This window comes from Larus michahellis, chromosome 10 (assembly GCF_964199755.1).
Source record: "Larus michahellis chromosome 10, bLarMic1.1, whole genome shotgun sequence".
NCBI lineage: Eukaryota > Metazoa > Chordata > Aves > Charadriiformes > Laridae > Larus > Larus michahellis.
This window is the reverse complement of record NC_133905.1, coordinates 22,157,698-22,170,953: the sequence shown is the minus strand read 5'-3', so window position 1 is coordinate 22,170,953 and position 13,256 is coordinate 22,157,698. Positions and strand designations below refer to the sequence as shown.

Here is a 13,256-nt window from a genome sequence, read left to right as displayed (position 1 = left end):
CCTCATTGCTTTGTCTTTCAGGCAGACGCTCAGGTTTTGGACTTCTGTGGCTCTGCAGGCCGTAATGCCCATTCAGCACTAGTGCCCAGATCTGTCAGAATATTATAAATACCATTACTAACCACTGCAGTCTCGCCACCACCCAGTGATACACATTTGTACGTTTAAGGAAACAAACAGGTATTCTGAGTTCAGACACAGCTTTAATTTCTTCCCCTTCCTATGCATTATTACAGTTCATTTACATTTTTCAATACAAAATTCTCTCCAGTAAACATGACATGCCTCATTTTAAATAGCATTTATACATACCAACTGAATATGTCGGTAGAAACTGTTGAGACAATGGTTCATCATGAGAAGATCAGGTGAAAAACAAGAAGATGTGATTTAAAAAAAAAAAAAAGAGTTTTTCCTATACAGTCAGTTAAAATTCATCTTGCTCACTGCGCTCACGGGAAGAAACCCAACGACTCACAATCAGTTCCTGAAATAAAAACCAGCAATTATTATGGAAAAAAAAAAAAAAAAGTACAGCTAATCAGTGAGGGATGGGGATTAAGCCTTTAGTAAACTGATATATAATATGTGACTACTGAGAAATTTCAGTAGACGACTACATTGGTTCCTGAAGTGAGCTGGTCTCTCACACAATTTTCTCCCTTCATTTTTAAACATACATTGACCTTGCAGTCTCTGTAGGTATCCCTGTTTCCCCGGCAAATGCTTACATTCACAGTAGCAGGAACATTAAAATTTAGATTAGACGACCTTAAGTCTTTAAAGAGCCTGCAATGCACTTCTCATGCCTTGGGGCATAAAGAAATCTAGTTATTTTATTGCAGCTATGTGTACAAAACCCAAAGCGTTCTAAAGAGCCAGCAACAGTTCAAGGGGACTCTTGTTAGCTGCCCAGCTGCCCCAAGGCCAAGCTACACAGGCAAAGAGAGAAGTAATTACTCACCTGAACCTTAATTTTTTTCATACATTCTGGTGTCGACATCTCTTTTTCACTCATGTCAGACGGTCTAATCAAATAGCATAACATAAGTTCCTGTTGGTAAACAGAAAACATGAATACATGAATTTCAACTGATTTCTTTCTATACCAAGTTTTAGATTAACTAGAAATGCAGATACCCAGTTTCCTACAAGATGTCTTCTGCAAACCAAGTTGGCGAGAGCTGTGTAATAGGCATATCTCATTTTCCTTATCAAAGCATAATACTGCTGTAAGATAAACTAGAATTGTGACACAACACCTGAGCAGCACGGCTGTGAGTATGGGAGCACTAGGTATGAGGCTCTATCACAGAGAAAATCTTTTGGAAGCTTTCAGTTTCACTGTTCAAAAGAAAATCCTGGTAGATGGAGAGGACTTTAAAAACGGAAGCAGTAAGCAGGAAAGAAGTGTCCCTCGGGACTTTCTTCTGTTCCTCGCACAACTTTTAAAGTCCCTACAGGGAACAGAACTTTAATAAGCTTCTTGCAGAATTCATCTGGATATTGACACAGGAAACTCTTGTTTGCCTACTGGCAACTGAACGTGTTCCTCACCAGACTAAAACTAGAAGGATTCTCTTTCCAGCCTCACTCCAACTCCCTGTTCTTTGGAACTAAACTGTACATTTATAATTTAAAGCTATTTTTAAAATAGCATCTTACACTTACCTTAGAAGCATTAACAGTTGTTCTGTTCAACCCAGACAAGGACTTCCAGCTGAGCGGTCTGCGAAGAGGACCTTCAAAATTATCATCAACTAATTCAGCAATGACAGAGTAGCTAGAAAACAAAGCAGACAGGAAAATTCAGAGAAAGAAAATGACCATTTTAGGAAGATGGTGAAACTTAAGAATTAGAGCCTAAAAATTGGTGTTAAACAATATGCCAGCGTGCAGTAAGCAAGTTGTGAAACTTAAGTCTCTTTCTACTAGGAAAAGAGGAGAAGAGATGAAGTTGTGAGTATGCTTACTGACACTTTCCCTCCCCACCCTTCTGCTGATGCCAAGCAAACTCTTATGAATGCCAATCTGATATTTATAATCAATTTATTATCTAGGAATTCAACCTGACTAGCTAACGAATAGACAATTATCATCCCTTAAAAGATTTTTCTCCCAAATTACATAAATTACCTATATCATATATTTTTAAGAGTATTACTTTCCTAAGTGCATTCATCATATGAGTGCTAAATATGCTCACTGAAGGTTTTAATTTTTAATGTCTTACCACTCTTATATGAATTCAATGAAATTGTGTTACTTAGTGCACCTCTGCTAAAAGGACTTTCCCAGTATGAAGGCATCTGGCAAAGTGTTTTGAGTGAAGAACATGTGCTTAACCAGTGAAGATACTAAATTAGTGTGAGAAAAAATTACTAGTTTGAAAATAAGAAATTAGAAACATGAGTTTCAAACCTTGCATGATAGAAGGGGGGGCCTTTTCGATACAGCACTGAAATGAAAGAGAAACACCTTAGTTGGATAATCACAGAGTTTCCATCTGAGTTTAATACCTGGGTCCATAAATATTTTCAGATGTTTTGTAAGGTTTAATTACACAAGACAAAACTTCAACACTTTTAAATTCTGCTCAGAATTAAGTTGTCCCAGCAAGTGGAGAGAGAGGGAAGAGACATAAAAAATCCCACAGGAGCAGCAGGGTGACTTAGGGCAGGGGAGTGGTAGGTAGAAGATAAAGCAGAAGAGCCGAAGGACAGTTAGCAATTGCCGTGGGAAAAAGTTTAGGATGGAATTTCTCTGCAATAGGCTTGTGTTTTTAACACTGTATTCATAGCAGAAATTGAGCCACGAGTACAAGTAAAAGATCACAATAAGCCATTGAGTTTCTGTTCCAAGCAAGCAAGCATTTCCCACAAGTTTTAGGAGAGGCACAGGGCACGTATTCTTCCATACTGCCCATCAGACCCACTAAAAATTCCATCTCTATACAAGAGTACACAAGAATCACTGCAGCTGGACTGTTCTAACTGAGCTAAATAGTTACATTTCCTCTCTCCTCTTTGTCATGAGCTTATAAGAGGGGACTGTCTTTAACTAGCACAGGTTTTCTTATACAGCTGGCTGTCAGGAAAAGGACAAGCAGCACTTCGTTCCAGTGACAACCATGATTTGCAAATTATCCATCACAAGCAATTGCAGTAATATCAATTCTAAGAAGGTACTTCCAAAGAACAAGAAGCTAGAGGAGCTCAGGAGTAAGAAGCCTGCTAGCCTAAATTATTCCGCTTCCTTTGTCTGGCACAAATCCAAAGGCAGTGATACGCTACACAACAAATTCAGGCCAGAACACAAATGAATGGTGAAAAAACTAGTATCAATTTCACATATACATCAGGTGATCAACAGCAAAACCCATCTACAACCCAAAGTACTAAGACCAGTGATGCTAAATTCAGCCAGAGCTACACACTGATGTAAAGGACTAGCTCAGCACAACCTCAACATACTGAAATGCACAAACCTCAAAATTCTAAAACTGCTTCAGTAGTATTAAAACACCTGCTGGTTTGCATGCATACGTTAAAAAAACATCTCCCTTCATGCACATTTTCCTGTAACAACAGGCATTACTGTACTGTTTATGTTGACTTGAGCTGAATGTAGTTCTTGAATTACTTAGCAAGGGATTATGGACACTGCTAATTACTTCTGTAAGATTAAAAACCCTACCATTAACCAATGAGCCAGTCTCTTCCCCCTCATACCCTCCCCGCCAAAAAAACATACAGAGAAACAGTCTTAACAGTAAGTTCAGCAGAACCTCAGCTTCCATTAGATGGGATAAATAATGAGATGCATGGACTTTGATGTGAATGGGGATCTAGATGCAAACCTGCTACTTCCAGAGACTGTCATGTTAATACTGCAGAAGATGTGTTTAGAGGGGGTAAAGAAACTTGGAAGGGAATTTCAGTGCAATCCTGTATTAATTATGAACCCCATGAAGCAAAACAACAGGCCTTTCGAGCTATCTCCTCAGCTACTGGATATGTGATGTTATACTCCATTCCCTCTAACTTTATTGCTAACCCAATAGCCTAGCCAAAGATGTCTTTTGGAACTGCAAGTAGCAAAGCCTGCTCCAGTTATGCAGCTCCTCATTACTTAATTCAGCTTTGGCACTGGAGTCTTGCACCGCCTGGAAAGAAGTCAGTTGCAAATGATTCAATTTTTTTAAGGAAGCTACTCACAGAGATCAGTTCCGTACTTCAGTCCGACTTTGGGGACCCAACCCTTGCTGCGGAAGTAGTGATAAGCCATGTAAGTAGTTTTAAAATTGGGCTTCACTTCGCTGAAAATTTCCCATAGCTTCAAAATAGTTAGGGGCTCCTAAAAAAAAAACAAAACACAACCAAAGGCATTAACGTGACTATGTTAATATTACAGGAGATACAGAACACTGTGTAGTAGACCATAACAGCCAAATATCAAATATCACAGTCCACTGCGAAGAACATGGATGTTGGGCAATAAAATACGGAATCCCTAAATGTAAGGCAGAAACCTGTTGCTCCATTTATTGATTTTTTTTTTAGCATTTCACAATCAGTCCCATAATGCCCTTCTTTAAAGGAAAATATGATAAATTTTAAACTAGAAGCATAGGTTTCAATTATTTTGTCATTACATTAACAGTAGCTTGATATACTTATAGATTAATGCTTAAAACTCCAAGGAATTCTCCTGTTTCAGGAAAGGGAGAGTATTCACCATATTATGCCTCCCATACTTGTTTTCCCCGTATTTCCTGCCTAAGTTAAAACCAAAACCTTTCTCTACAGAAAGGCTGTGCGTAGCTATATTTGCCTTGGTAAACAAAATTTTCAGACCGGTATTTCATGAACAGAAATATAATTACTTTTAAGAAACACTTCCTAATTACTCTGTTTGGTGTTTCTTCCTTCAGAATCAACAGCATAAAGTACTGCCAAAGTAGGTAAAAATTTCAGACCAAAACATATCTAAACTAATGGTATCCCCAGTCATCCAAAATTAATCAAATCTCTTACCTCACCATAATAAATACTTAAACATCCCAGAGCATACACCAAGAAAAAAGCCTGAAAAAATAAACAGAATAAGTTTAACTGATAGCTAGACTCTTCCTGTAGTTTGTATTCCATGCAAGAACAAAGGCTGTAATTAATTTTATAAAAGAATCCTAATGTCAGAAAGACAAACAAGTTGCCTGAAAGTTTGAGATTTGTCTTCATGACCTTTACATTTCAATAGACACAGCACTACAAAAAAAAATAAAAAAAAAAAATCTATGCCTGTGCTGTAGAATCCTGAAGGCACTGCGTTAAAACTAACACACATTAATATATTTAGAAGCAGAACAATTGAAGCAGGATTTTTATAAATGTTATATTTTTCGTATTTCTACACTTAAGTCCTATCACTGGTCTCTTGGGCAGTGGGATTATCCATCTAAAGTAAATGGGATTGGACCCTACATAATTTTTTTTACTGTATCATGTATTATCACAGGTTATTAAAAATAAGTAGAATGACTAAGCCAATCTATGTCTTATTACTATCTATGTCTAAATTACTTAGGAGACACGGGAGAAGCCTGTACTTCGGAAATAGGTATTAAATTAAGTTGTAACATAGATTAATATTTACTTTTCAGATTAAAAGTAGAACAACTTGTACCGTATTTGAAACATACCTCTTCCAAGGTGAGTTGTAAATACTCAAAAATCCTAAATGGATTTCTTCTGCATACTAGTTTTTCCTTCTTGACAAGCTACAAGAAAAATTTACTGCATTACTACAACTTTAAACTGGAAAAAATACTGAATTCTGAAAACAGCACTGATGATACGATTTTTCTAAAACATTAGGATACTCTGTTCCTTACATTTTCTTGCACATGAGCAGAATCATCTTCAGGACATAAGTCACCTTCTTCTTCCTCTTGCACCAATACATATTCTGGAGCACATTCTTTTGACTTTATCGCCTCAGAAGATCTTTGCCCAGTGTTCTCCTTTGCCTTGCAGCCACACTGCATGAGAAAACCATGCTTCTGGCATGAAACTTCAGCTATCTCTTTCAAGTCACTTTGTTCCTGTTCTTTAGAGCCACATACAGCCACAGGATAAAACGCTGGATCTCCTTCCAAACAGGCTTTCTTGTAGCCTTCGTTCCGATTCTCACAACTTAGGGCTACTGCGTTTCCAGTATCTGTAGAAGATTGCCTGCAAAGTTCTGTATTTTCTGTATTTGGGCCCATTCTGTTGCAACTATTACTGGTTTGTTCGGCTCCATCCTCTTCCAAAAATGGCAGCTCAAGAGGTTTAGTGTAATTTTCAAGAATTTTGGTAATCGAGCAGTCATCAAATCCTTGCTCTTGCAAAATACTTTTAGCCCACTGAACATGACACTGGTACCTAGTAAACAAGTAAAATAAATTAGAAGTTCTAGGGCATTACATGCTTTAATTAACATCCTAAAAACAAGCATCTTAAAAAAAAAAAAGAAGATTCAGCACAATTCTCAAAACAAATCTGAACACACGCCCCCATAACTGCTTTGCAAAATACAACATGCACAACATAATAGGACTCCAGTCACCAGGAAGCTGCAGATGGCATTACTGAACATCAAGATTCTGCTGCCTTCTTTGGCTTCCTTTTGCCTTTTAAATTTAAATTTCTGTGGCAACAAGCACTGTTACCAAATGTTGCACAAGAACCACGCATTGACGACTACTGCTATACAGTTTCAAGAAGCAAGAACTTCACCAGGCAAAAAATTCCTCCTTCCACTGAAGCCTTAAGCGTGACTTCCCTGCAAAAATATCTTGGTGTCAGAGCTTGCATGATTAAAATACACAAGATGACTTTGCATTTAGAGCTCTCACACGTTTCATCTATTATACAGCTAACTACTGAGAATAGTATCTTCAAAACTCGGTTTTAACTATCTTTGAAACAGCAACAGCATAGCAAAACCCCTCACATCCCTGAGAAATAACAATAATCCTATCAGCAAGATACTAGCTGAAAGCTGCAAATATTTCTAATGTTTTTCAATTATGATGGAGTTTTTAGTGCCCTTTCAATTATTTCTCCTTGGAAGATAACATGAATACCCAGTTGAAGACATTAATTTGCATTCTGGGAAGTTACAGGTAGATGAGCGCAGCTGTCCTTATTCAAACCTGGACAACTTTACAACAATATTCTTTATTTCCCAAAGCAAAATCCTAACACAGCAATTACAGACCAGGTAATGAAGAACTACAAAGACAATTAAATGCAAATTTTATGTGTCAACACAAAATGTAAGTCCCTCTGAAGTCTCATACTAAAGCTATATAATTCAGTGCTGTACTTTTTGTTATAAAGAAATACTCCTCTTTGTCCTATGATTTAATTACCATATAATTTACACTCACGGATCTCTACTGAGACAGATCATGGTGCATTTTCTGCACCACTGTAATTACACTTTCATTGATGCTCAGCTGTATTTGCTGGCACATAAAGCAGTCACAAAGGAGACTAATAAGAACGACAAGTGCTTCTGCACGTAGTAGTAACTGTAGTAGCAGCAATAGTAATATTGGTACTGTTTGTCTTACCTATAGTTGAGGACTGAAGGTGTGTAACTTTTAAACTTAAATGAAGTAAAATTTTTAGCATTATCATAAGATTAAAGGAAACAGAGTTACTAACTTGCACACTCTTACAGTTAGTTCATATACTATTTAAGTGGAACAAAACAAATATGTGGTCCAACACTCTGTTTTGATAAATGTACAAACTAGCAATGTTAACAGAAACTATGAAAAAAAAAAAGTAAAACATTTCTGTATTATACAAGTTCAAGAGCCGCTTCAGCCCACATTGTAATAATTCAATAAGGAAATGGAAGAGTTATTTTAAAATAGCCTGCCCCAGAAACTTCTCTTCCTCCTCCTCAGCTGAGAAACAGTTTATTATGCTTGATATTATTATGAATTAATTACCCATGCTACTATGCATGCACTCAATCTTGGCTTCTATTCAGCAACTCATACCTGCAAGCTTACATGAAAAACCATGTTGAATATCACCTACTCTATTTCTAGTTTTCCTAATGTGATGTACACATGATGTACATCACATAATGTGATGTAATTAAGTACAAAGAAAATAAATAGAAGCAAGTCATCAGCATTTATACAGACAAGAATCTAAAATAGAGTAAGATAAAATATAAAATAATCTGTTTGATAAAAAACCCAAGAATAAATTAATGTAAATTAACTTACTTTTTGGATGTAATTATAGGCATGTTTATGTTAGCACCTGTATAAAGAAAAAAACATACATTATTTCATCAATATAAAAATATTTTAATGTGATTTTGATCACTGAGGTTATCTGCAGCCTCGTAATTACCCCCATCTTCAATACTCTCTGCCATTTCGGTTCCACTTGTATTCAAGAAGGACACGGCAGAACCAGAAAAGGAACAGAAGTAACTGCCTGCACAAGAGGAACAACTAAATACACTATTTTTCTCCAGCCCATAAAAAGACAATTACAGAGAGATATGATAAAATCCAGCAATGTCTACTGAGACTTAACTGTCATGGAAAAGATGAATAAAGAATGACAGTCTTTCTACAAACAACCAAGAGCAGACCAGAGGTAACTGGCTATAAGCAGATTAAAAATTTCACATATCCTTGCCTCGAGATTTCATGGACACTAAAATCTACATATTAAAACTGAAAAAAATGGACATTTTTATGAAGAAAAGTCCAAGGATGATACCTTTACTTACAGGCTTCCTAAACAAGTAATCAGTGAAGGCCAGGAGAATGCACTAAGGAGCTACTGACATATATTTCCTGGTTTTGCATTTTTCCTAGGTATCTTATACTGGCCATCATCAAGTACAGGGAGAGAGAGAGATCCTTGATCTGACCCAATAGAGAGATTATTTTTCTGTGTGTTTATAAACATACTTCTTCAATAAGTGAAGAAAGGTTAAAAGTACTATTACAATAGTGATAGAAGTACAAGTAGGCACAATTTACCTTGCCACTTTGTAACCAGTGAAGGATCCGAAATGCTGTACACTGGTCGACTTCTTGAAAGGATACCTTTTCCAAAATAGCCCTTCAAAGAAAAGGAAAAGTCCTTATTATATCATCAGACAAAAATGAACTTCTTTCCAAATATAAAACGTTCACCGCCAAGAGCAGGTGAAAAAAATAACTGAAATTCTGCAGTGTTTAAGCTTTGCCTAAAGCTTGTTGTTTAGCTTCTGATAACTAGTTCAATAGTAAACACCGGCACTCAAAGATGTAAGCAGTGGAGGGTGTTGGGTCATTTTCCTCAATTCTAAGCATACTCGGACATAAGAGGCTTAATGTACCTTATTTTACTCAGGAAGAAATCACTCTGAAGTTAAAAGAATTCTACAAGCATTTATAAAACAGTAATATTCCAACATCCTGAGCTTTAAAAACAAGAAAATGCTTTTGCAAGGTTACATAAAATGTTGAAAGGAGAAATAAATAAACAAACAAATATGAAGTCTTCACAGCTGTTTTTTAGTTCACACCGTCACTTCATTCTAAAATTTATTTGCTGGGATAAAAATTAAATACTTTTCACATTTGATCCAGAATATACTTTTTGTACTGATTTCAGGAGAGGAGGGAAATATGGCAGATTACTGGAGGCTACAGGGGAAAGAAAACATAAAGGCAGGCAGATGTTAAGTAGTATTATGCTTTACCTATATTTAAAACACTAAAAATAATGTGCAAACAGCATACACCACCTTGTTATAAAGCTGTTCAATATCTTCAGGGTTCCTCACAATAACATTGTTGTTAATGATTTCAGCCTGGCATATTCTGAAATCCTTGCCACCTACATCCACAGGGAAGGGAGACTCATAAGCCTCAAAAACTCTTCTTTTCCTTCTTGGGGGATGAAAAACTGCTTCTGCCATTTCCTAATATTAATGTCTCCTCCTAAAAAAGTAGAATCAAAACATTTAATGTTCAGGAGTTAAAGTTCACCCATTTTTACACATTTCAGCAACATTCCCTTCCTAACAGCAAATTAAAAATAAATCCTACAGCTCAATCCAAGTTTAATTCTGTAACTATTATGCCAGACAAACATAATCAGCGATTTGCTGATGTTGTATGTTAATCTTTTTCTCTTGGGCATTACAGTATCCCCTAAAGACCAGGTAGGGGTAGTTTTTAGCCAAGAGTTTATAAAGTAAACTTCAAGATGAAAGGCAAGTACATAAACTGCTGAAGACATTTCAAGAATAAAGCAGATGAATTAGTAGAACAGCAGAAACCACAGCACACAAGTGCCTAAATGTAAACTGTTTTTGAATAACTATGGGAATAAATTTCGAAGAAAGAGCAGTGGCTTGGCAGGTTTGCCTGCTTTAAACAGGGCACCCCTTTCACAGGGAGATCGGACAGACCCCGAGGCTCTCTGGAAGCGCAGGGTAACCTTCACCGACAGAACCACCGAAGTGGGGATGGAGGAGATTTCGTGGCTGCGGCTATAAGCGCCGTGCCTACAGCCCTGCCGCGGACCCGCGACCGGCAGAGAGGGGCATAAGCCCTGCAGAGAGCCGGGCCTGTCCTCCGTGGGACAACAGAAACCCACAGCCCACCGAAGAAGGCGAAGGCCCAGGCCCCGGCCCCGGCCCGGGCCTAGGCCCAGGCCAGGCCCGGCAACGCGGCGCCTCGCGCCCGCTCACTCACCCACGCAGTACCCAACCCGCCCCGCCGCCAGCAACCCCACCCGGAGCGAGGTATCGGGGAACAGGGGCAACCCGGCCCAACACCGCGGCTACCGGGCGGCCACAACCTGGGCGGCGCCGCTCGCCCGTCGCCATAGCGACCTCACGCACCCGCCGCCGCGCGCCCCCGGGCCGTGCGCAGACGCGGACGACCGCCCGCCCGCTTTGGCGGGCGGTCGGTCGTCCGCGTCTGCGCACGGCCCGGGGGCGCGCGGCCGCGTTTGCGCACGGCGCGGGGGCGCGCGGCATCTCCTCACGGCCGTGAGGGGACAGTCCCGGCGGCGGGTATCTCTGTGGTATCTCCTTTCCCCGTGTGGCAGGAGGCGGCGTCGGCAGCCCCGAGGTGTGAGCAGAGGCGAGGCGGGCAGTGTGTGGGGAGATGGGCCGTCCCTAGGCTGCCGGTTCAGGGGAGGAGGGCGGAGATGGCTGCCGCGGCGGAAGGATGGGGTTGCCCTGCGCCGCAGCGCTGCGTTCCTGGTTGCTGCTTGGCTTGATACTGTAGTCACGTCCGAAAACTGCAAACCGACCCGTGGTGGGGATTTGAAAGTAATAAAGTGAGAGAAAAAAAAAAAAGACATTTTATGTGGAACACCCATACTGAAATGAATGATGAGCTTCATAATGAGGGGCATTTGAGATACGGGGGTGGATGAAATTTTATAGCTGTGGGAGGTGAGGCAGAGAGATAATTTTCAGCTTGAAGCAATTGTTTTTGGCTCTGTAACAAGCCCTTAACATGGCCGTGACTCATATAACTGCCTGGGATAATGCAATGCTACTTACACAACTTGTTAACAGAGGTAATTGTGATCGTGCAGCTTATTACCAGAGCTGAATTCAGGAGCACGTCGTAGTGCAATTAAAAAAAAAAAAAAGTACCTGAATAAAAAGCAAAGCATTTTCACTAGTTAGTGAGGAGCAAACATCCTTTTTTTTTGTTTTGATAAGCACTGAACCTCTTGCTAGTTGAGCCTTGCTCATCAAATTCATAATTGTACATGCAACCACAATGCAACTACTCTTTCTTATTTTGAGGTTATATATTGTGAGATGCCACTATCCAAGGAGGAGGATCAAGACATTTTGGCTCCAGGCAGACACACTCTCAGTAGAGAAGCCTGTCTGATTTTCAACAGAGACATCATTGAATTCAGTGATGAGAAATTGTAAAAATACATCATTCTTATGAGGTATTTTATCTCTTATTCCCATTTTCTGGACAGACTCATGAGGCACAAGAAGGGCAGTAATGGTTATAACGCCACACAGGGAATGTGGCACAAAACAAGAGAATGCTAAGCTGGTGTTCTTGCAGTTATTTCCTGCAGCGGTCCACTTTATATAGCAGCTCATGAGTGTTAATTTATTTTGAATGTTGATTCACATACAAAGTGTTGAAGCTAGACCACAGAGGACCCTGTTGTATTCCTGTCACCAAAGTACACAGCAGTGCTCAGATAATTTCAGGTTCATTCTTACAGCTCTACCATTAAAACACTAAAGTAATCTAAACTAAGAGTTAATCTAGGTAGCGACATGAAAGTAAGTATCAAAGACGTCACTCTTTTTCAAAATTCCATCTAAATTTTTCAAATCAAGTTGCTTTGAAATGAAGGTAGAGTTTATCTATGCTAGATATATCTATATTTTCTCATTGTGCAGACACATTACTATGAGACGTACATTGAAGTGGGAAGTAGACAAAACATAAAAGAGCTATAGGTCAGTTGCTTTCCTTCACATCTCATTATCTTCATACAGCCTTGAGAGGGAAACCACACATACGCCATTCAGTCAATTAACTGAATCACACACATACTTCTTCAACCAAATATCTGCTCCTGTTTCTGATTACGAGCCCAGATTGTGCTTCAACCAGAAATTTTGCTATCTGAAGGACAAGCTCTCTTTGAGATGAGTCATGCCCATTTTTTTTTTAGAACATCAATAATTGTACAGACACTTTCACAAATATCTGGATCTCCCTTTTTACGATGAGACAGCAAATGACAAGGCGGTAGCTAAATGACTAGGCCGTGGCTCTGAAAAGTAAGCCCTCAAGATGACAGTGAATCACAAACGGGGAATGAGTCAGAAATGTCATATTGCTGCCAAGAGTCAAGAAGAGAGTGACAAGAGTGACCTATGAGTAAAGACTGAAATAACTCGGTCTAGAAAAGGTAAAATGGGCAAAAGAGACCATTGCAAAGAGGGAGATGTACATTGTTCTGCATGACCACTGGGAAATAACAGAAGGAGCAAGGAGATTATATTGCAAAATAATATTGTACCTGTGAGGTGAGAACAACACTGTCATTACCTGGGAGGATTGTATTGTGTCCATCACTGGAAATTTTAAGAGCAGGTTAGACAAACATCTTTCAGGAACAGTTCAAGTAAAGTTGATCATGCCTTGAGACAAGGGACTGCACTAAAAGCACAGA

The 13,256-nt window shown here is 39.2% G+C and overlaps 1 protein-coding gene across 6 annotated transcripts; it reads right to left on the bottom strand.

Moving 5' to 3' along the window:
- Window positions 1–183: 183 nt before the first annotated feature.
- TSEN2 (tRNA splicing endonuclease subunit 2) lies at window positions 184–11,328 on the bottom strand. 6 transcript variants are annotated; one of them, XM_074603032.1, is made up of 12 exons: window positions 11,070–11,328; window positions 9,820–10,015; window positions 9,068–9,149; window positions 8,294–8,330; window positions 5,894–6,425; window positions 5,702–5,779; window positions 5,037–5,087; window positions 4,218–4,356; window positions 2,422–2,458; window positions 1,672–1,783; window positions 965–1,054; window positions 184–487 (listed from the first exon to the last, which is right to left on the bottom strand). In XM_074603032.1, the coding sequence occupies exons 2-12, from the start codon at window positions 9,991–9,993 to the stop codon at window positions 428–430; spliced, it is 1,392 nt and encodes a 463-aa protein (XP_074459133.1). In that variant the 5' UTR covers window positions 9,994–10,015; window positions 11,070–11,328; the 3' UTR covers window positions 184–427. The 6 variants fall into 6 exon arrangements, with proteins under 6 accessions (XP_074459133.1, XP_074459131.1, XP_074459129.1 ...); XM_074603030.1 differs by lacking the exon at window positions 11,070–11,328 and adding an exon at window positions 10,924–10,998; XM_074603028.1 differs by lacking the exon at window positions 11,070–11,328 and adding an exon at window positions 10,881–10,984.
- Between the last annotated feature and the right edge of the window lie 1,928 nt (window positions 11,329–13,256).